The sequence below is a fragment of the Maylandia zebra genome, linkage group LG4, assembly GCF_041146795.1.
Source record: "Maylandia zebra isolate NMK-2024a linkage group LG4, Mzebra_GT3a, whole genome shotgun sequence".
Classification (NCBI taxonomy): Eukaryota; Metazoa; Chordata; class Actinopteri; order Cichliformes; family Cichlidae; genus Maylandia; species Maylandia zebra.
In genome coordinates this window covers 518,268-542,777 of record NC_135170.1, presented here as the reverse complement: position 1 = coordinate 542,777, position 24,510 = coordinate 518,268, and the positions used below count along the sequence as shown (strand labels likewise).

The 24,510-nt window shown below is 43.5% G+C and overlaps 1 protein-coding gene across 1 annotated transcript; it reads right to left on the bottom strand.

Annotated features, from left to right (window-relative positions):
* Positions 1–1,138: 1,138 nt before the first annotated feature.
* On the bottom strand, positions 1,139–23,396 carry zgc:86896 (actin-related protein 2/3 complex subunit 1A-A). The gene is made up of 10 exons (XM_004573123.2): positions 23,284–23,396; positions 22,730–22,860; positions 21,182–21,286; positions 5,646–5,868; positions 5,426–5,533; positions 3,236–3,442; positions 3,010–3,085; positions 2,533–2,723; positions 1,819–1,909; positions 1,139–1,300 (listed from the first exon to the last, which is right to left on the bottom strand). Exons 2-10 carry the CDS (start codon positions 22,791–22,793, stop codon positions 1,295–1,297), a joined length of 1,071 nt encoding a protein of 356 aa, XP_004573180.1. The 5' UTR covers positions 22,794–22,860; positions 23,284–23,396; the 3' UTR covers positions 1,139–1,294.
* Positions 23,397–24,510: the final 1,114 nt, after the last annotated feature.

Genomic DNA, 24,510 nt, shown 5'->3' with positions numbered 1-24,510 from the left:
ATCTAAACCAATGAAATCAACCATATATAGATAAGACACGGAAGGGGCCTGTTTGGAGGCGTGGTCCCACTCCTGAAATTCAGATAATTTATCTCCAATTAAACAGTTCTCAAATTTAACTTCATATCTGAGTGTCTCTTAGTTATAGACCTGGGCGATCGTGGCTCAAGAGTTGGGAGCTCGCCTTGTAATCGGAAGGTTGCTGGTTCGAGCCCCGGCTTGGACAGTCTCGGTCGTTGTGTCCTTGGGCAAGACACTTCACCCGTTGCCTACTGGTGGTGGTCAGAGGGCCCGGTGGCGCCAGTGTCCGGCAGCCTCGCCTCTGTCAGTGCGCCCCAGGGTGGCTGTGGCTACAATGTAGCTGCCATCACCAGTGTGTGGATGTGTGTGTGAATGGGTGGATGACTGGATATGTAAAGCGCTTTGGGGTCCTTAGGGACTAGTAAAGCGCTATATAAATACAGGCCGTTTACCAAAGACCTGTCATTTAGTCTCATTCTTTTCCATGGTTAGAAATTAGTCACCAGAACATCCCCACTTGAAGGTATCCAACTAGAGTGAAGGTAATTTTCTAATCACGCGACACATGATGTGATGTCAACATTGGTGTGAGACACCCACAACACAGCAAGCTTGATGGTCCCATGCAACGAGAGTCCAGCCAGTATTATGGGGCCTTAATAACCGTATTACCTATAACTCAACAGCTTATTCACTCTCCCTGTCTGGAAACCTGTGGGCTCTCCTCAGATCCCTCCGAAGTTTCTGTTCTGGAACTCCCTCGAGTGAGATAACCAGATGTACCCAAAACAGTTTAGCAAGTCTTCCACACTTTTCCCAGTCCCAGCTACCATTGTTTCTCCTCACTCAAATGAGCTTCTGCTTTAGTTCCCACAGTCAGTTTTGCCATACCAGTCTCCTGTTTGTTCTCAGTAAGTTACACTTAGTCTGTAAATAAAGCTTTTAAACTTCTGGTGTGCTGGGTCTGAATTTAAAGTCCAGTTTGCGCCAAATACATGACCGCAGGTCTAAAACCCTAAAGTCAAGGAAACCAGCCGTAACACAGGATTAGCTACACTGGCCTCCATATGTACTGGCAGAGTAAGTTATGTAAAGCACAGTGGATCCACAACAGGCAATACATTACCCATTTATTTTAGTAAACAATTAGTTTTTTGTCAAATATCACAAATCACATGTGCTAACAGCATTTCCCAGTTACTGGAAAACACAGATGAATGAATGAACCAAGGATGTGTTTGATCTCTGACTCAGCTCAAGGACAAATGTGGAGTCAGGGCTGCAAAGGAGAGCAAAAACAAAAGCATATTAGAACATATGAGCCTTTAAGATGTGAATGACACACAAGGATCATCAAATTATGTGTTTCTTGTTCTATTATAGCTGATGGCTAACACTGAGCACAGAGATCCAATACACCTGAGTGTATTATCAGTGTGGATCTCCATTAATACTCTCAGGCATGAAATTCATATTTCCCAGCCTTCTAAGGTTTATATAACTCTTAGTAACAAATTTAACAATTCAAATTTACATTCAAGTGCAGCGACAAATCACTTTGAGTGTTTTGGAGATCTGAAATCAGAAAACTGGTCTGAGCCTGTAATGTGAGATATTTAAGAAACATTGGTAAATTTGCACTAAATGTGTGCATCCTACTTTTACTTCATCGAGAAGCCCGACTTCAGTGAGCTGAGCTTGCTCAGTTTCTCATCATCAGAGCGATTCAAAAAAGATTGTTTCAAAAATAATTACTACATCCACTTCATCTTTTTGTATTTTTACTGAAGACAGTACCTTAAAATCCCAGATCACCATAGCTCCATCCAGACCCACGCTGCTGTACTGCACAACTTTGGCTTTGTCCAGTGATACAATACGCAGCTGCCTGCAGAGCACAAAGTAACAGCTAAGAAAGGAAATGACAACATAGGTGAAAATATTTGGACAGACAAAATGTCTGACGCGTACTAACAGATGCTCTTCTGTGAGCAAAGTGAGATCAACGGGTATTAATGATGGTTTTAAAATCAGTTTCCATTTTAATTTGTCAGTTCACTTGAATTGTATTTACATAGCACCAAATCACAACAACAGTCACCTCAGCACACTTTACTTTGTAAATAATAGAGAGAAACCACAACAATCATATGACCCCCTATGAGCAAGCACTTTGGCGACAGTGGGAAGGAAAAACTCCCTTTTAACAGGAAGAAACCTCCAGCAGAACCAGGCTCAGGGAGGGGCGGGGCCATCTGCTGTGATTGGTTGGGGAGCCAGAGATTAATAATAACTAATGATTAAACAGAGAGAGGTCTATCAACACATAGTGAGTGAAGAAGAAACACTCAGCTTTGGAAATGTTGGCAGAAAATAAAGTGGGTGAGAGCTGTAGGATGACAAATAGTATAAAATATTTAAAACATGCTTCCTTCACTCAGTTGTTTAAGAACAGAACCTCCTCAGCAAAGGTTATTGTGCCTTTTCAAATTAAAAAGCAGTATTCCTCACGTGATGCTGTTTTGATGAAGTGCGTCCAGGTCACCGATTTCCTCGTCAGTGGCCTTTTTGTCCAGGTTGCGAAAGTGTTGCATTGCTGACATATTCCCTTTGGAGGTCTGCTTTGGGATATCAAGCTTCTTCACAAACTCCAGAGAGCGTGGGCCCTTATACGTGTACTGGTAGGGGCAACAGTCATGTCCCTGGGTGCAGAAAAAGCACAAAATAATATCTGATCATTTCGGATATTCGGTTTTTCAATGTGATATTGCGTGACCAATGGCCATGGAGCAGCAAAGCTCAGACACAATTTAGTATAATTTTTTTTGTTTTATTTGTCAAGGCTTCAGTTTTGTCTTTCTGTCTTGAACATGCCTTTCACATGACTCACAGTCATTTAATCTATTGATAATATGGAGATTTTACATCTTTACACAGTTGAATAATTTTGATTTACACAGACAAACACATGGAGCGGGGCATAGTTACCGCAGCAACAATCTCAGTAGGGCTGATATAGAGGACGCTCAGCAGTGGCAGGCTGTCACTGGTCAGCTGGATTACCCTAACAGGCGAACAGGTGAAATGATATAAGGTCATGCACCTGTGGCACTCCTATATACAAGGAAAGGTTTACAGTAATGGCTATATGTTTAAGTGAATAAAATAATACTCCTCATATTAATGAAGTAAGTGGTTCGGTAGCAATACTTACTCCTTCCCCTGTGTGGCATCAGCGACACTGATGCTGCTGTTGTGGGCCACCCAGGCCAACTGGTCTCCACTGGGAGAGAAGGAAACACTGTGTACCCACCCACCACAGTCTTTATGCTCCAGCATCATCTCCCCAAAAGGCATCTTGGCCCCCCAGGCAGTGGGCCCGGGCTTTTCCTCAATGTCCTTGATGTAGGTTGAGAAAATCCTGGGAAACACAAATATCTCTTTGTTAGTTCTTAAATAGTGAATCAGTGTGTTTTGTCTACTTTTTCATTACCCATAAAGCCTGTATGGCCCATAACCAAAATGAATAAGACATCTTTGGTTCAAGTGTACTGACATTATTTTATAACATAAAACCTTGTGGTTGCCTTTCATGCTTGACATATCTGACTTTTTACTTTTATTATTTAAACATTTTTACACAAATCAATATTAGGTTAAAGCAAATATAGTATAAAATTAAACTTAGCACAAAAACCAGATTGATGCTTGATGGCAGTTATTTATTTCTCCTTAAATGGTGCTACATCTTTAAGGAGAATGTGTGACTTATGCAGCAGAGTTGAGTATTTGGGCTGTGCCATTGAAAACTTATTCTGCTACTGACTTTTGTTTTGAGCTTCTGGTGACAATAAGGTGATTAATCGACACCAGACTAGCAACACTGGCTACAACAGTCAGTTTGCTTCTCATCCAAGTATGCCATGTTTGACTGATCAGGCAAATTCAAGCTGGTGTTCTGCAAAACCGAGCTGCAACATTATTTCGCGTGATCCCTAGTACCATCTATAAACTGATGGTCAAGCTCCATGTAATGCAGGATGTCGAAGATAGGCTGTGAAGTGGGCATGCCAAGAAGATGACACGACAAGAAGACCATTTCCTCACCCTGTCAGCCAGGCGAGCCAGGAGGTCTGCTATGGCTGCCCTTCACTGTCAGGACCAGTTGCAGTGGTGCTGGCGACACATGCACTGGACTTGAACATGTGGAGGAACATTAGCGATGAGTCCAGATTCTGCCTACAGCAGTTGGATTGTATGGTAGTGTGAAGACGCAAAGAACACTGAGCTGATTTCTTCACCAGCCAGAGATTTTGGTTGAGGCAGTGCGATGGTGGTGGCGAGGCTTCTCCTCACTGGAGGCAGTTTCAATGCTGAGAGGTATCGAGATGAGGTTGTGCCACCAGGCAATCCCATATCTCCACAGTCCGGGACCAAACTCTATTCTCCAAGATGACAGTGCTCGTCCCCACAGAGCGCAGTTTACCAGAAACCTCCAGAACTCGGGAGGAGAGTGGGTCGATTGGCCTACCTGCAGTCCTGACCACAACCACATTGAACATTTGCGGGATCAGTTTGGATGCGATGTTTGCGCAAGAGAGACAAATGCTGGTTGAAGAATGGGATGCCGATCCACAGCAGTGTGTGACCAAGCCAGTGACCAGCATTAGGAGGAGGTAACAGGCTGTTGTGGCTATGTATGGTAATTCAGACTTCAATGATCCAGTTCAATGAATGACACCAAACAACAGTCAAACTGGCACTGCCAGAGATGATTTGGCACACTTTCTTATGAAAGTAATGTGTCTTCTTTATCCTGATCATGGCTTTAAACTGAAATTCCCAACACCTGCTAACTCTAGACTTAGTCAAACTTTGTGTAAATGGACTGATTCTTATATAGCGCTTTTCTACTGTCCTGGAGTACTCAAAGCGCTCTATACAACACGCCGCATTCACCCATACTCACCCATTCACACAAGTACTCTATGCCTCTCACACTCATGCACATTCATACTCCAATGGTTGCATGGGGGTTAGTATCTTGCCCAAGGATATTTGGCATGCAGACTGGGGGAGCCAGTAATTGACCCACCAACCTTCCGATTGGCAGATGACGTGCACTACCTCCTGAGCTACAGCCACCCCTTAAGATTTACACAAAGGAAATCCTAACCCTCACTGATGAGGGCAACAGAAGACTGTAAGTGTGATTAAGTCAAAATAAATTCCACTGTATTAGTATGTGTTAATCAAGGAGCAAGATCCAGTGCAACAGTGTGGCTTGAAGATTTGTCTAAAACAAATTTATACTGAAATAAGAAGTGCAAATATGTGAGAAAGATGCAGTCATTGTGTGTCTTCATCATGCAAAGATCGACCACAGGTTTCGTTGTAGTTTCACCTGCAGTGAAGGTCTGCAGACCCTGCTGCCAGGAGAATGTTGTTGGGATGCCAGTCCAGACTCAGCACTGTAGAGCAAATTGACTTCTTGATGTGCTTACTCAGCCACCTAAAGTGGAGGAGGAATGTTAGAACCATTCCTATCATACTAACAAAAATCAACATCATCACGTCTTATGTACCAAACACAAGTCTTTTAAATGAGATCTTATATTGCTCACCAGTCATTTTCCTGCTCGAAGTAGCAGATAGAGATAAGACGGGCTCCACTGCCCAGGGCAAACTTGTTCTCCAGTGGGGACCACTTCACACATGTGGCTGCACGGTTGATGCGTACCAAGACTAAGGTAGGTTTCCAGACACCATCCTTCAGGGTCCACACATAGGCATTGCGGTCGGAGGCACATGTCACTATGCGATTAGACTGCGGGGCCCAGTCTATGCCTATGGATGACAGATATGGACACTATATATCTGAGAAACAGCTGCAAGAAGGTATAACACAGAAATATGTGCATGGAATCTTATAGTTGATAGGTATCCTCACCCATCACACACAAAACAGATTTATTGAATTGATTTATAGATAATGGTAGAAATAATTTCCTGAAGCATTCTTTATGGCAGAGGAGTTCAGTAAGTCTGAGGAAGACGGCTCTCTACTATGTCAGTAGTGTGGAATGGATCAGGTGAGATGGGCTGTACATGATAGGAAGCGGTTTGTCCATCACTGACTAAAATGATTCTGGCCAGTGATGGTTCCAGCATTGTGAATTGATCAGAAAAGTAAATGGCATTTGCGACAGACTGCTAAAAGATCTCCAAGATGTTGCTGCAGGATCTGAGCTTCCTGAGAAAATAAAATGAGGTGTACCTCAGGTACCTGTAGCTGTCCACCTCCTCACCTATGATTCTAATGGGCCTAGTCACATTCTTTTCCCCTCTCTTTACCATCTCTTTTATGTTGCTGACATTCAGAAGGAGGTGATTTCTGACTTATTGCTTCACAGACCTCCTCACCAGCTCCCTGGACTCCATCTCCTTACTCCTCCCTTAATACTCCACCTTCATTTTTTGCAACTCCCCTTTGTTCCCTGACCTAATGACCCTCTTCTTATCATTCAGTACGCCTTCAGGTCATTGCTTGATATGATGGTATACTTGCAGATATTTATATAGTCGGTGACGCCGTCTGTAATGGTATTCATGTGTTGGAATTTATGGTCTAGCAGAGGTACCAGATACTTGAACTTAGCTACTCACTGACAGTCAGTTATACTTGGCCAAAATACAGACATTTAAACCTCCCAAAAGGTGCTACATCTGTTGCAAACACATGAAACTAACATACCATGACTGGATAAGAGCTTTAAAATGTGCATTAGAATTTATCCAATTACTTTCATAAGGATTTTTTGATTTATTTAAAAACACAAATTATACCTTTGCAGTCAACTCCATTTAAAGCTCTAATATAAAATAGAAATCATACATCTCATGAAGCACATACTTTTGGTGTAATTCATCTGCAGTCAATTAGATTTTGTTTCATTGGTCTATAAACCCTTCTTATGGACTTATTAGAGGTCTTATAGGTCTTATAGGTATTCTTTAGTCCACTGGCCTTGGTTCATGGCCCAAACAATCCCCCTTTCTGACATCTTAGCAATTCACCGTGTCAGACCTACATGTTGCAGTCTTCTCTGTATAACTGAAGCAAAGACTTGCACCCTTTAACTACTATTGAGCTGCAATCTCCAGCTATCACACCTGCTGTTGACTCTCACAAACCTGTATTCTGATTCTGTTGTTGCTTTGGGTCTGCCAGACCACTTCCTGTGTGAGTTTCCCCAGTTTCTGAGTGCGTATTGGTGGAGACTGTACTCACTGACACTTTGATTTTCAGTAAACACACTTAGAATTCTAACAAAATGTTTCAGCTTTAATTTGGTAAATAAATGTTGTCTTCAACGTTATGTCCTACACAAAGAAGTTCACTGCTGTTAAAGGGTCTATGTACTGAGAGAAGTATGTCATCTGGGGAAGAAGGATTTCTTTTCTAGTGTTGCATGCTTTGTTGTGTTTTAATGTTGAGTGTATTTTAGTGTTGCGTGCTTTTATTGTATTAATTGGATCTTCTTTCAGAGAGACTCCGCCCCCTGCTTTCCCTAATTAGACACACCTGGAGGGCACAGGGGACAGAAATCAATCAGGCCTCCCTTGTTGGCAGCAGCCAATAGGAGGGCCTGGCAGGTCAGAGAAGAGAGGTGTGGCCGGACGCAGAGGAGAAGGAGAGAGCCATGGAGGAGCGTGGCGGGAGGTGCAGCCACAGGAGGTGACTGTGCGAAAGGACGCAGCCGTAGGCAGCACGAGCCGTGGAACAGTAACTGGCGGCAGGGTGGGGCCGCAGTCGCAGGAGAAGGAGAGAGGGCCTTCGGTTCATCAATGGCAGACTTTGTCCAAGTGGCAGCAAGACGCCAGCTAAAACGCTTTAGGCACAGAGCAGCGGCAGGCGGGGTTTAGAGCTCTGCACTTGTGGGGTAAGTCCCATTGTAAAAATGTATAGAGACATCCCTGGTACATTAGGATGGGTGCTCCTGCTTCACTGTGTTTAGCGGAAGCAGAGCGGAGTGGCGGAGGACACTACTGGAGGACGCTGACGGCCTGGCCCCATTGGTGGAGTTCAGTGGACTGAGACTGATTGGGACCTGTAACAGCGGATATGTAAAGCTAATTCATATACACGTAATATAATGCTTGTTCTTTTATTTTGGTAACTTCCCGTGTAACCGGAAGTGAATGATGTAACGGTAACCAACTTGATGTACAAAAAATGGCCTGCATTTTTTGTATAGCGCTTTTCTAGTCCATAGGACCCCAAAGCGCTTTACACTACATTCAGTCATTCACACACACATTCACACACTGGTGATGGCAGCTACATTGTAGCCACAGCTGCCCTGGGGCGCACTGACAGAGGCGAGGCTGCCGGACACAGGCGCCACCGGGCCCTCTGACCACCACCAGTAGGGTGGGGTTAGTATCTTGCCCAAGGATATTTGACATGCAGCCAGGAGGCAGCCTGGGATCGAACCACCGACCTTCTGATTAGTGGCTGACCTGCTCTGCCACCTGAGCTACAGCCACCCCAAAAAAGACGGAAGAAAACGGAAAACTAATGCTAACGGAGAAAAGGGAGAGAAAAACATGGTTAAATTGTACAAAAACGAATGGTTCTAGCTACAGTCGACAGGGGAACAAGGTTTGTAATGTACATGATTTAATTTGAGCAATCTGAAATGCATAATATGTATTATATAGTTTAATAGAAAACGGTTAGACCAGCGTAATGGCGGTTAAAATGGTGTTACATAAATAACATGGTAATTGTTTTATTTGTTTGTCTAGCTCTTACGTTGGTTCGTTGTCTGATACACGGCAAGGAATAATAAAGGTCATTCAACAACCATCAGTTCTGGCCTTCTCAGTTCGACTGGATGCTACAGGACTCTTAGGGGGGCTTCAGCTCCCAGACTGCAGATCTTTATTGTCTTTAGTTTTATGTTCTTTTAATGATTCTTTCCAACTCCGCCATTGCCTGGTGTCAAGTCCAGGATGAGAAAGGAGGAGGGTTGGGCGTGGGTCTAGCAACCCCATCCTCTTAAAAAAAAAAGTCATGCTACAGAAACTGCAACAACAAATACATCCCTACAACTGCCTGGACAGGTAGACTCCTCTTCAGTGGGGCCCATGACGCGTGCCAGTGAAAGCCATTGGGAAGCCAGCTCGCTGGCAAGTCTGCAAGGGCAGTTGAACCCACTATCATCCAATGTTATGCATCCACTAATGCAGCGCGTTAGTGGGTGCATCGTCATGGGTGACTTGAACGCCAAGGTGGGAGGCGACAACACAGACAGAGAACTCATCATGGGTAGACACGGCATAGGCATCTGCAACAAGAATGGAGAGCTGTTCACTGACTTCTGTTCCTTTTATGACCTATCCATGGGTGGCACCATCTACCCACACAGGAAGATCCAAAAGACCACTCCGACTTCACCAAATGGGAAGACTGACAACCAGATCGACCACTTCACCATCGACCAGAAGTGGAGACGAAGTATGCTGGACGTCAGAGCAAGGCGCGGTGCTGATGCAGCCTCAGACCATCAGTTGCTAGTGGCAACACTGAAGACCAAATTGAGATCCTTATGCAACTCTTCAGGAAGACCACCCCACAAATTATATATATATAATATAAATAAAATTGAATTGAATTGAATTGAACTGAAATTCAACATACAGTTTTTGAAAGAGGGCAAGCAAGAAAAAGAGTTCAACTGTGAAGTCAGGAACAGGTTTGAAGCCCTTGGGGATCTGGTCGAAGAGACAATAGAGAACTCCTGGACAGAAATACAGAAGACCTGGAAGGCCGTTTGCACCAAAGTCCGGGGGAAGAAGGAGAAGGGGCAGAAAGAGTGGATGACAAAAGAGACATGGGAGAAGGTAGGGAAGAGGAAGGAGGTGAGGCAGAAAATTAACAGATGTCAGGATCAACATGAGAAAACAGACCTCAGAGCACAATATTGGGAGGTGAACCGAGAAGTGAAGAAGAGTGCCAGACGGGACAAAGGACAATTTGTGCACAGTATGACAGAAGAGGCAGAAACAGCAGCCAAGCAGAACAACATGAAGAGAGTGTCCTTGTCAGGAAAGATAGGTGGAACATTTTGAAGAGATCCTGAATCCACCACCACCGCAAACAGTTCCCGACACAGGGCCTGATGGCATCCCTCCAGAAGCTCTCAAGCCAGACGCGGCAGCAGCAGGGGAGATGCTACATCCTCTCCTAGTGAAGATATGTGAACAGGAGCAAGTGCCTGCGAACTGGAAGCATGGGTACCTGATGAAGCTCCATAAGAAAGGCGACCTATCCCAGTGCAGCAACTGGTGAGGAATTATGCTGCTGTCATTCCCCAGCAAGATGTTGACCAGAATGATCTTGCAGAGACTGACGAAGGCACTGGACAAGAGACTGAGATCAGAGCAGGCAGGATTTAGACAAGACAGATCATGTACAGACCACATCATCAAGCAGTCTATTGAATGGCAGTCTCCCTTGTACACAATCTTTGTTGACTTTGAAAAAGCCTTCGACAGCGTTGACAGGGAGACCATGTGGAAACTGACGCAGCACTACGGAATCCCGCAGAAGCTCATCAACATCATCCAACAGCTATACGAAGACTCATCCTGCCAGATCATCCTGACTCTTGGTGGCGCTGTCACTTGGTGTTCACTCGCTCTGTGGTAGAGTATCACTTCCTGTTCCTGCTCAAACACATTGTTGTTTCTGAGTAGCTTATCTGCTTAGCAATTTAATTAAAAACTTTAAATACATTCTTTTTTTCATAGTATAATCTTCACATGCTTCATCCGAAGCACAATTTCTGTGTACTCACTACCTAATTTATAGCCAAAGTATTCACTCACTGTCTCTGTACTGTTTCTGTAGCTTAGCTTAGCTCGTAGCCGACTCGTTAGCACCATGGCTACTTCACCTGTCCCTCCTGCACTTTCTTGCTCATTGTGTCAGATGTTTAGTTACTCCTCGGCCTCCTTTAGCAGTAATGATATGTACAAATGTTATCTGTAACAAATGTAGCATATTTGCAGCTCTGGAGGCCAGGATTACTGAATTGGAGACTCGGCTTCGCACCCTTCATTCACCCGTAGCTAGCCAGGCCCCTGTAGCTGGTGCAGCCGAAGATAGCGTAGGCCCCGTTAGCTGTTCCCTGGCAGACCCCAAGCAGCAGGGGAAAGAGGGCGGCTGGGTGACAGTGAGGAGGAAGCATAGTCCTAAACAGAAGCCCCAGGTACACCACCAACCCGTTCATGTGTCTAACCGTTTTTCCCCACTCGGCGACACACCCGCCGGGGGTCAAACTCTGGTAATTGGTGATTCTGTTCTCAGACATGTGAAGCTAGAGACACCTACAACCATAGTCAATTGTCTTCCAGGGGCCAGAGCAGGCGACATTGAAGGAAATTTAAAACTGCTGGCTAAGGGTAAACGTAAATTCAGTAAAATCATAATTCACGTCGGCAGTAATGACACCCGGTTACGCCAATCGGAGGTCACTAAAATCAATATTGAATCGATGTGTAACTTTGCCAAAACAATGTTGGACTCTGTAGTTTTCTCTGGTCCCCTCCCCAATCAGACCAGGAGTGACATGTTTAGCCACATGTTCTCCTTAAATTGCTGGCTGTCTGAGTGGTGTCCCAGAAACGATGTGGGCTTCATAGATAATTGGCAAACCTTCTGGAGGAAACCTGGTCTTGTTAGCAGAGACGGCATCCATCCCACTTTGGATGGAGCAGCTCTCATTTCTAGAAATATGGACAAATTTATTAAACCCCCCAAAATATGACTATCCAGAGTTGGGACCAGGAAGCAGAGTTGCAGTCTTACACGCCTCTCTGCAGCTTCTCTCCTCCTGCTACCGCCCCCCAAAAACCCACCTCCACAGAGACTGTGTCAGCTTCCAAAAAGACAAAAAACAAACTAAAAACCAGCAACAAACAACTTAAACATAAACAATCACAAAGAAAGAACAATACAGTATCGAGGATGCCAGTGTTCACATTTTGGACAGAGACGACAGATGGTTTGAAAGAGGAGTGAAAGAAGCATCTATGTCCACTGTGAGCGACCATCTTTGAACAGAGGCGGGGTTTACGACACCAACTCTCTGCCATCTATAATCCAGTTTTGAGTTCCCTTCCCAGACGCCTTAACGCCCACTCACATCCTGGGCCATCTGACCTCAGGAATTCGCATGATAGGGTGGGGCCAGGTTTCACAATGAACTCACCCGAAACCCTGGCTGATTGGGACCCACACCCAGTTTCACACCTTGGCTCAGGCGATTAGAGGATCATCAGGGGGTCCTTTTGTCTCTCTGTGGGGGGTCACTCCCACTAGGTTTATATCTGGGACTCTCCACCATTTGACCTTAGAACTGAAGAAGCTTCTCGGATGAGAGGTGAAATGTCTTCAAGTAACTTAAAGAAGTCCAGATGCTTTTCTTTGCAAGCTCCTTTGACAACAATACAGTATCCACATCAGAACCAAAGAGTAAAACAGTGAAATGTGGATTATTAAATATTAGGTCTCTCTCCTCCAAGTCTCTGTTAGTACATGAATTGATCAACAAATCGATTTACTCTGCCTTACAGAAACCTGGTTGCAGCAGGATGATTATGTTAGTTTAAATGAATCAACACCCCCGAGTCATTCTAACTACCAGAAACCTCGAAGCACAGGCCGAGGGGGCGGTGTGGCAGCAATTTTTCACACCAGCCTATTAATCAACCAAAGACCCAGACAGACTTTTAATTCATTTGAAAGCCTGATGCTTAGCCTCGTCCACCCGAGCTGTAAAACTCAGAAACCAGTCTTACTTGTTATCACCTATCGTCCACCTGGGCCTTACACAGAGTTTCTGTCTGATTTCTAAGACTCAGAAATGTAAAAGAACCCACCCACCACTTTAATCACACTCTAGATCTTGTTTTAACATATGGCATAGAAACTGAACATTTAACAGTGTTTCCTGAAAACCCTCTCCTGTCTGATCATTTCCTGATAACATTTACATTTACAATAATTGATTACACAGCGGTGGAGGGTAGACTTTATCAAAGTAGATGTCTTTCTGAAAGCGCTGTAACTAAGTTTAAGAATATAATCCACCGACTGTTATCATCTTCAATGCCCTGTACCAACACAGAGCAAAGCAGCTATCTGAACGCTGCTCCAACAGAGGTCGATTATCTTGTTAATAATTTTACCTCCTCACTACGTACGACTCTGGATACTGTAGCTCCTGTGAAAACTAAGGTCTCTAATCAGAAGTACCTGACTCCGTGGTATAATTCTCAAACACGTACCCTAAAGCAGATGACTCGTAAGCTGGAGAGGAAATGGCGTGTCACAAATTTACAGGATCATCATTTAGCCTAGAGAAATAGATTGCTGCTTTATAAGAAAGCCCTCCGCAAAGCCAGAACATCTTACTATTCATCACTGATTGAAGAAAATAAGAACAACCCCAGGTTTCTCTTCAGCTCTGTAGCCAGGCTGACAAACGGTCAGAGCTCTGTTGAGCCAACCATCCCTTTAACATTAACTAGTAATGACTTCATGAACTTCTTCACGAATAACATTAGAGAAAAAATTACCAATAATCATCCCACAGATGTACAGTGGGGCAAAAAAGTATTTAGTCAGCCACCGATTGTGCAAGTTCCCCCACCTAAAATGATGACAGAGGTCAGTAATTTGCACCAGAGGTACACTTCAACTGTGAGAGACAGAATGTGAAAAAAAAATCCATGAATCCACATGGTAGGATTTGTAAAGAATTTATTCGTAAATCAGGGTGGAAAATAAGTATTTGGTCAATAACAAAAATACAACTCAATACTTTGTAACATAACCTTTGTTGGCAATAACAGAGGTCAAACGTTTACTATAGGTCTTTACCAGGTTTGCACACACAGTAGCTGGTATTTTGGCCCATTCCTCCATGCAGATCTTCTCGAGAGCAGTGATGTTTTGGGGCTGTCGCCGAGCAACACGGACTTTCAACTCCCGCCACAGATTTTCTATGGGGTTGAGGTCTGGAGACTGGCTAGGCCACTCCAGGACTTTCAAATGCTTCTTACGGAGCCACTCCTTTGTTGCCCGGGCGGTGTGTTTTGGATCATTGTCATGTTGGAAGACCCAGCCTCGTTTCATCTTCAAAGTTCTCACTGATGGAAGGAGGTTTTGGCTCAAAATCTCACGGTACATGGCCCCATTCATTCTGTCCTTAACACGGATCAGTCGTCCTGTCCCCTTGGCAGAAAAACAGCCCCATAGCATGATGTTTCCACCCCCATGCTTCACAGTAGGTATGGTGTTCTTGGGATGCAACTCAGTATTCTTCTTCCTCCAAACACGACGAGTTGAGTTTATACCAAAAAGTTCTACTTTGGTTTCATCTGACCACATGACATTCTCCCAATCCTCTGCTGTATCATCCATGTGCTCTCTGGCAAACTTCAGACGGGCCTGGACATGCACTGGCTTCAGCAGCGGAACACGTCTGGCACTGCGGGATTTGATTCCCTGCCGTTGTAGTGTGTTACTGATGGTGACCTTTGTTACTTTGGTCCCAGCTCTCTGCAGGTCATTCACCAGGTCCCCCCGTGTGGTTCTGGGATCTTTGCTCACCGTTCTCATGATCATTTTGACCCCACGGGATGAGATCTTGCGTGGAGCCCCAGATCGAGGGAGATTATCAGTGGTCTTGTATGTCTTCCATTTTCTGATGATTGCTCCCACAGTTGATTTTTTCACACCAAGCTGCTTGCCTATTGTAGATTCACTCTTCCCAGTCTGGTGCAGGTCTACAATACTTTTCCTGGTGTCCTTCCAAAGCTCTTTGGTCTTGGCCATGGCGGAGTTTGGAGTCTGACTGTTTGAGGCTGTGGACAGGTGTCTTTTATACAGATGATGAGTTCAAACAGGTGCCATTCATACAGGTAACGAGTGGGGGGCAGAAAAGCTTCTTACAGAAGACGTTACAGGTCTGTGAGAGCCAGAGATTTTCCATGTTTGAGGTGACCAAATACTTATTTTCCACCCTGATTTACCAATAAATTCTTTACAAATCCTACCATGTGGATTCATGGATTTTTTTTCACATTCTGTCTCTCACAGTTGAAGTGTACCTCTGGTGCAAATTACTGACCTCTGTCATCATTTTAAGTGGGGGAACTTGCACAATTGGTGGCTGACTAAATACTTTTTTGCCCCACTGTAATATTATCTACAGCTACTTTCAGTACCATTGATGTTAAGTTAGACTCTTTTTCTCCAATTGATCTTTCTGAGTTAACTTCAATAATTACTTCCTCCAAACTATCAACGTGTCTTTTAGACCCCATTCCTACAAAACTGCTCAAAGAAGTCCTGCCATTAATTAATTCTTCGATCTTAAATATGATCAACCTATCTCTAATGATCGGCTATGTACCACAGGCCTTCAAGCTGGCTGTAGTTAAACCTTTACTCAAAAAGCATCTCTAGACCCAGCAGTCTTAGCTAATCATAGGCCAATCTCCAACCTTCCTTTCATATCAAACATCCTTGAAAGAGTAGTTGTCAAACAGCTAACAGATCATCTGCAGAGGAATGGCTTATTTGAAGAGTTTCAGTCAGGTTTCAGAGCTCATCACAGCACAGAAACAGCTTTAGTGAAGGTTACAAATGATCTTCTTATGGCCTCTGACAGTGGACTCATCTCTGTGCTTGTCCTGCTAGACCTCAGTGCAGCGTTCGATACTGTCGACCATAATATCCTATTAGAGCGATTAGAACATGCTGTAGGTATTACAGGTACTGTGCTGCAGTGGTTTGTATCATATCTATCTAATAGACTCCAGTTTGTGCATGTAAATGAAGAGTCCTCTTCACACACTGAGGTTAATTATGGAGTTCCACAGGGTTCAGTGCTAGGACCAATTCTGTTTACATTATACATGCTTCCCTTAGGCAGCATCATTAGAAGACATAGCATACATTTACACTGCTATGCAGATGACACCCAGCTCTATCTGTCCATGAAGCCAGATGACACACACCAATGAGTTAAACTGCAGGAATGTCTTAAAGACATAAAGACCTGGATGGCCGCTAACTTTCTGCTTCTTCATTCAGATCAAAATGAGGTTATTGGACTCGGCCCTGAAAATCTTAGAAATATGGTATCTAAGCAGATCCTTACTCTGGATGGCATTACCTTGGCCTCCAGTAACACTGTGAGGAACCTTGGAGTCATTTTTGACCAGGACATGTCCTTCAACGCACATATTAAACAAATATGTAAGACTGCTTTCTTCCATTTGTGCAACATCTCTAAAATTAGAAATATCCTGTCTCAGAGTGACGTTGAAAAACTAGTTCATGCATTTATTACTTCCAGGCTGGACGACTGTAATTCATTATTATCAGGAAGTCCTAAAAACTCCCTGAAAAGCCTTCAGCTGATCCAAAATGCTGCAGCAAGAGTCCTGACAGGGACTAGAAAGAGAGAGCAGATTTCTCCTGTATTGGCTTCCTGTTAAATCCAGAATTCAAAATCCTGCTCCTCACATACAAGGTCTTAAATAATCAGGCCCCATCTTATCTTAATGTATAAAAAATAAATAAATAAATAAATAAATAAAAAAAATAAAATGACCTTGTAGTACCATATCACCCTATTAGAGCACTTCGCTCTCGCTCTGCAGGCCTACTTGTTGTTCCTAGAGTATTTAAAAGTAGAATGGGAGGCAGAGCCTTCAGTTTTCAGGCCCCTCTTCTGTGGAACCAGCTTCCAGTTTGGATTCAGGAGACAGACACTATCTCTACTTTCAAGATTAGGCTTCAAACTTTCCTTTTTGCTAAAGCATATAGTTAGGGCTGGACCAGGTGACCCTGAATCCTCCCTTAGTTATGCTGCAATAGACGTAGGCTGCCGGGGATTCCCATGATGCATTGAGTTTTTCCTTTCCAGTCACCTTTCTCACTCACTATGTATTAATAGACCTCTCTGCATTGAATCATATCTGTTATTAACCTCTGTCTCTCTTCCACAGCATGTCTTTATCCTGTCTTCCTTCTCTCACCCCAACCAATCACAGCAGATTGAGCCTGGTTCTGCTGGAGGTTTCTTCCTGTTAAAAGGGAGTTTTTCCTTCCCACTGTCGCCAAAGTGCTTGCTCATAGGGGGTCATATGATTGTTGGGTTTTTCTCTGTATCTATGAAGCGCCTTGAGGTGACTTTTGTTGTGATTTGGCGCTATATAAATAAAATTGAATTGAATAAAATTGAATTTAATTGATTTGAACAATGGAAAACTGACCAACTCCTTCGCAGTGAAAACTGCAATGAGGCAAGGCTCATTGCTGTCAGCAATCTTCCTGATCATCATGGACTGGATCATGAGAAGAACCACAGAGCAACACCGGTATCCAGTGGACCTTCACCAAACAGCTGGAGGACCTGGATTTTGCAGAAGGCATCAGCCTTCTGTCCCACAAGCAGCAACATGCACAGTCCAAGCTCACCCGGCTCGCTGAGGAGGCAGAAAAGACCGGCCTGAAGATCAACGTCAGAAAAACAGAGGTGATGCAGCTGAACAACCGACAAGAACATCCACTGCAGCTACTTGGTGGAAACCGACCTCTTCGTCTACCTAGGAAGCATAGTCAACACAGATGGCGGCGCAGATGAAGACATTAGGAGCCGGATCAACAAAGCAAGGCTTGCATTCAACTCCCTGCAACCAATCTGGAACTCCAAACCCCTATCCCAGCGCAGCAAGATCCGCATCTTCAACACCAATATGAAAGCAGTCCTCCTGTATGGGTCCGAGACGTGGCAGGTGACCAACACCATTACCAGCAAGATGCAGATTTTCATCAACAAGTGCTTGCGACACAGCCTTAACATCAAATGGCCTGAGAAGATCTCGAATACAGACCTGTGGAAGAGAACCAGCCAGAACCCGGTTGGTCAAAGCATCAAGAGGAGAAAATCAGGCTGGATAGGCCACACACTCCGAAAACCATCCAACAATGTCACAAGGCAAGCACTGAACTGGAACCCACAAGGAAAAAGGAAAGTGGGGAGACCCAAACAGACATGGAGAAGATCTGTCGAGAGCGAAGTGACGGCCGCCGGAATGACGTGGACCCAGCTGAAGAGAACAGCCCAGAACAGAGTCCGTTGGCGTGGTGATGTTGCGGACCTATGCTCCACCAGGAGTCTACAGGAAAATTGATTGATCGAATGATTCCGGATACATTTTTATGCTGTAAATAAAGTATATATTTTACCAGATTTTACATTTCTTTCTGTTCCCGTGATCATCCCCTGCTGCTGTTGCCGTTTTAGAAGGGGTTCCCTTCTAACTCAATTCAATTCAATTCAATTTTATTTATATAGCGCCAAATCACAACATAAGTCGCCTCAAGGCTTACTAACTAACTTACACAAGTGACAAGTACATGACCTAATTATAATAATACACTTCACAGCACCCAAACATTTGTGCGTGTACAACATTTTTAGAGGAAGATTATTAAACCTGTAACCCCATAATTAACCCTTTGGGTTTGTTCAAAATCACCACACTTTCAGCTTGTTCGTGGCCAAAAGTGACCACCAATTGATTAGGTCTGTAATTTTTATTATTTTTATGGGGTTTTTTGCCATTTTTTCTGCATAAAGGTTTTAACTAACTTCAGGTCTTTTCATAAATGTAAAATACTTATTACTGTTTTAAAATTTTAACCCTTTAAACATCAGTTTGTTTGTCCACTCTGCTAGGTGAAAGACACTGCGCTAGAGCTGTTGGTGGCTGTAGCTCAGGTGGTAGAGCAGATCTACTGATTGGAAGGTTGGTGGTTCGATTCCTGGCTTCCCCTAGACTGCATGACAAATATCCTTGGGCAAGATACTAACCCTAAATTGTTTTTCGATGCCTCCATCGGAGTATGAATCTGTGTGAATGTTAGTTAGAAAGCACTTAGAAAATGTGCTTAAAGAAAGAAGCACATTCCTCTGTTGCTTTGGCATGTGGGATATTGCCATGGTAGTTTTGGTGAAGCCAAAGACAGACAACAAAATCTTCTTCTGTTGCAACTGGAGGAGCTGGGGGGGAAGCTCTGGGTTGTTTCCCCTGTGCATGTTTTCATCTGAGGAGTTCCTCTGCCAAGGTGCCCGAAGGAAAGACGTTGTCCTCGGAGCTCCTCCGTCAGTTGGAGTCTGAACCCCTTTCCCTTTTTAACTTCCTGAGAACTTCCAGTGTTGTCATCCAACATGCTATGCATTGCTTTATTCTGGTTTAGGCTCACATCTTCACTTCATCTATAATCCTCCAATCCTCACACCTTGGCTTCACGTGCAGCTTTGTAAGGTGCACAGCAGCTAAAAGATGTCCTTTGTTATAAAAAAGTCAAAAGTAGATCTCAGGCTGCTAATGCAGGAAACTGCATACAGGCTGAGCCCTGGTTTGATACCAGTGGGTACTGGATTGTAGAGCAGTCTCTCTTCAGTGGTGGGACCCACATGGTTTTTCTTTCATGAGGGATCCACTCAGTCACCGGCTCCTCGGTTTCAGAAAATGCTCCTATGTTCTTTTCCATCAGCTGCTCGGCCTCCACCTCCATGCCCCCCAACCCCAATCTTCCCCCAAAGAAGAGGATTCAGGCACTGGCTAGTACTCTTCATCAGTGGTGATGCAGTCAGCCTCTTTGGAGATTGGCCCCTCATCTTCTGGAGAGGAAGTTTCTTCATCTTGGGCAGATGACTTTTCTTCAAGGGCAGAGGACTGCTGCTGTCCTTGCTCTCTGACCAGATCATACAGACAGTGCTTGAAGCAGTGATGACCTTCTTGCCATATTGCCAGAATAAATGATCTGGAAGCTGTTAGGCTTACTTACAGCAGTAGCTCTGTCTGCACCTGCAGAAACTCCAGGACACGTTTACAGTGTTTGTTGTTGTTTGCGCTGCAGCTGCAGCTGCAGGTTTGAACTCTGCAAAATGTCCTGTGATTGGGTTTGTTTTTGTTTCTAGAGTTAATATTTTGGGTATGGTATCTTTTGATGAAAAATACAAGAGTAAAAGTGCTTTTAACATGTGCTTCAAAGCTGAGTTTGACTGGGAAACTCAAAGCTCAACAGCCTGCATCCACAGAAACTCACTGCAGCCTATGTAATGTTTGATGCATCATTATTTATTCCAGTCTATCTTGCAAATACATGTTTGTGCTGCAATGTCATGCACAAACACAAACTATTAGATCCTTAAGATCAAACCTGTGTCAAAATTGTGTCATTATTTTGGTCCATTGGAGTGAGGTAGGCCATCAAAGGCCACTACTAGAAACTCAGAATATTACATGAAATTGCTTGTTTGGCCAAAAATGGGTAAATGATGTAATTTGGTAAAAAACATTAAAAACTACAATTTTCATGTGTTGACTTCAGAATGAAAGCAATTCTACCTAAATCGCACGATATAGTACTGTCAATAACAAGGAATCAAAAAAGGTGGTTATAATGGATTTCAATTGGCCAAAAATGGCCACGATAGAGTCAAGAGGAACAATTTGGTGTATAGTGAATATTATTGATCTTATTAAGGAGCTGATGTTGAAAATTAAAAAAATATAGACCTTTGGGAAGTTTCATTCCATTTGCATTAACAGAGCGAAAATGGTTAAAAAAAGAAAAGTGAACAAATAGCCAGGATAGAGCCCAGAGGGTTAAAGCTAACACAATGAACATCTTTTTAATTGGGAAAAAAATAACAACATTATGGAATAAAAATAACAAAAATAAAACTCATTAACTAAAAACACAAAAACGGGATAGAAATATTATACATATCAAATATTTATGAAAGGCTATCAAGGATGATCATTTTATAAGAAGATATTTTAAAAATGATCTAATTTCAATGGGCAGACTTTTCCACTTTTGTTTGCTAACCTTGAAATAAAGAGCAAAGCAAATGCTTAGGCACACGAGGGGTTAGGCATTAATAATTAACTGATGTACTTCTGAGCCAGCCTCTTTAATACTTTGAAAATGGGAACGTTTTGAAAGTCATAATGGATTTTAACAGATTAAATCTTTCCATTACAGATATGGTACCTGTGATTCGTCCGCTGTGCTCAGTCAGCTCATGGATCTTGACCCAGTCTTTGCCATTCTTTTCATAGATGTTCACCGCATTGTTGTTAGGACTCACAGCAATCTCTGGAAGCAAATATGTCATCACTTTGTTTCAGTAGTCAAACAATAATGAAGAAATATGAACCACAGAAAGGCATTTATGTAAGAAACATCTAAGAGAGATATAAAGAGATATATATAAATTCCTCTCTCTTGCTTCACATACATACATTGTCATATATGTATATATATATATATATATATATATATATATACACACATATATATATACTTTTTTTTTTTTTTATTCCCTCTCGCCCCTGCGGGCGGTTTATCCTTCAAGCTCGGGTCCTCTACCAGAGGCCTGGGAGCTTTAGGGTCCCGCACAGTATCTTAGCTGTTCCTAGGACTGCGCTCTTCTGGACAGAGATCTCCGATGTTGTTCCTGGGATCTGCTGGAGCCACTCGCTTGGGAGTCACTGCACTGAGTGCTCCGATTACCCTGGGACCACTGTTACCTTCACCCTCCACATGTTCTCCAGGCCTTGGGACCTCTCCAGCTTCTCGTGTTCCTTCTTCCTGTGCTCTTCCATGTGCTGGATTGTCTCTGGGGCATCTTTACACAGCCTGCACCTGGGGTCTTGCCTGGTGTGATAGACCCCAGCCTCTATGGATCTTGTGCTCAGAGCTTGTTCTTGTGCTGCCATGATTAGTGCCTCTGTGCTGTCTTTCAGTCCAGCTTTGTCCAGCCACTGGTAGGATTTCTGGATATCAGCCACCTCCTCTATCTGCCGGTGGTACATACCGTGCAGGGGCCTGTCCTTCCATGATGGTTCCTCGTCTCCCTCCTCTTTCTTGGGTTTCTGCTGCCTGAGGTATTCACTGAGCACTCGGTCAGTTGGGGCCATCTTCCCAATGTATTCTTGGATGTTCGTTGTCTCATCCTGGACTGTGGTGCTGACACTCACCAGTCCCCGGCCCCCTTCCTTCTGTTTAGCGTACAGCCTCAGGGTGCTGGACTTGGGGTGAAACCCTCCATGCATGGTCAGGAGCTTCCTGGTCTTGATGTCAGTAGTTTCTGTCTCCCCCTTTGGCCAGCCTATTACCCCAGCAGGCTACCTGATCACGGGCAGGGCGTAGGTGTTGATAGCCTGGATCTTGTACTTGCCGTTCAGCTGACTCTTCAGGACTTGCCTGACCCTCTGCAGGTACTTGATCGTTGTATAACATGCCTCATTCACCTGTTCACACCCATTCATACAAGCAATTTCTTCTACACCCAAGTGCTTTCTATATAACATTAAAAAAAAGGTAGTGAAGTGCAATGTTATTCAAAGGCCCAGATCACCTCCAGGTGTATACATACATGTATGCATTAAAGCTCTCTGAGTCAATTTCCTGTACTGATAATAAGATTGCCAACGTTTCTCTGAACCACATTAATGCAATCCATATATGTGCATTTATGTGTGAGCTACTCTATATATGGAAATGGAGCATGACTATTTTTTCTGGTATTTCACCTACGGGTCCTATCTTTGTTCCAGGTATGGCAGGACAGCGGCTCCAGTCCAAAACTGTACAGCGACATGTCTGAACAGAGGCAAGACAGACTGCTGGAATGCTGCTGCTGTCACAGTTGTTGTAAAGATGGGCTGCTGCATGTTCCAGGATGAAAGGGAGAGAAAAAACAGGGTACACTTTGTTTGAGAAACAGTTTTCTTAAATAAAGCAGAAATGGTTCGTTGTTTATACTTTTCTCTGTTTGAGGGTTTTATTAGAAATCAGGTTTCAAGAAGGGACTCTGGAATAGCTTTAGTGTAATTGATAGTTAGTTGAATGAATAACGACTGGGAGATAACAACTTTATCAGATCTAATGCAGACAAATCTGGAGGTGAACGACAGACTTGTCAGCGTTTGTTTCTGAATACACAACAACAGACTACACTGAAAAAGTTTTAAGCCCAATAACATATCACCTAAATTCCAGCTTCTACTTTTGTTCTGTTTAAACAATCTGAAACTTAACAAGTTGCTCAGATTTGATACAAAATAATTAGGGCTGAAATTATTACTTACCCTGTGTCTGTGTGGTCAGGTAGTAGAAGAGCGTTCAGAGTTGTACTCATGAGACTGTCTGCACGACAGGAGCTGTGCACTGTGTCCTGGTGAAGAATATGACTGTGTTATTGTTGAAGGGAGTGAAAGAACAGTAGGTGTGTCTACTGATAGCTGTTGAGCAAGCTTGCCTGCTCAGAAGTTTGCTGGGAGCAAATGTCTCCAATTCGCTCTCAGCACAGGCTGGTGATCAGCAGTTTGACTAAATGCTTCATACAAAAACATCTACTTCATTCATTCTTTGGGACTTACTTTGATTTTTGGGGGATGAAACTGAATGAAAACTTTCAATGTTATTTTTATATCCTGCCATTATTATAAATCTGACCACGAGTAAAGCTATTTTAAATCCATATGTCCAAATATGAATAATGGGGATCATTTACGTACACATTCATCGATTTCAGCTTTAAAAGCTCCCCTCAGCTCTTAGATCATAACCTTGTGTTTTGGCTGCAGGTCCAGGTCCATATGGGACAGCTTGTGGGTCTGGATCCAGACCGCAGTCCGCCTGTTAGTGACCTCTGGTGTATCAAATAACTGTAACTTTTTATCCCCTGTTTTGTTTGGACTTTTGATTAAGGTAAATATGTTTAACAAATAAATGAGCTAAAGTGTAAACCTCTTTGTTAGGTCCTTTGTGGTCTTTACATGTAATGCTTTATTGAGCACTTCTAAATTTGTTTATATAGTACAGAATGAATGGATGAATTACAAATATGTGCATTGACCCTCTGGGGTCCAGGGTTTCATTGACTGTTTTTCACTACTTTATATTTCAACCGATTCATCCGACTCCTGAATTAGATTCATCTTCAAAGTGAAAGAAAGCAAAGTGCCCCAAAGTCATACTTCAATGAACATACCTAAGTGGGCATGCAACCCGGAGACTGGAGCAGCCGGGGATTGGATCTCCAACCTCCTGATTAGTAGATGACTTACTCTAGTAAGTCGTGTTCTTCTTTTCAGCTCGGGATGGTAATTGGGCGATGTGTCATTTACCTATACCCTAACCCTATATTATCTAACCATATGTTACTCTGATGTATATCATTTGGTGCAACCATCAATTCAAATCTGATGTTGTTTGGGACTCCAAGATCAGGCAGACCATCCTCAGAAACCCACTATGACCGAATGTCCCTGACACAGATAGTGGAGTGCTTGTCCACTGTACACGGCTAAAAG

Excerpts from the sequence above, each read along its gene's own strand:
- zgc:86896 (XM_004573123.2), bottom strand. The coding sequence starts at position 22,793 with ATGTCGCTGTACAGTTTTGGACTGGAGCCGCTGTCCTGCCATACCTGG. Across the intron at positions 5,869-21,181 it reads GCACAGCGGACGAATCACAG|GCATAGACTGGGCCCCGCAG; the intron begins GTACCATATCTG and ends TGTCATCCATAG. Across the intron at positions 1,910-2,532 it reads CTTCATCAAAACAGCATCAC|GCAGCTGCGTATTGTATCAC; the intron begins GTGAGGAATACT and ends TGTGCTCTGCAG.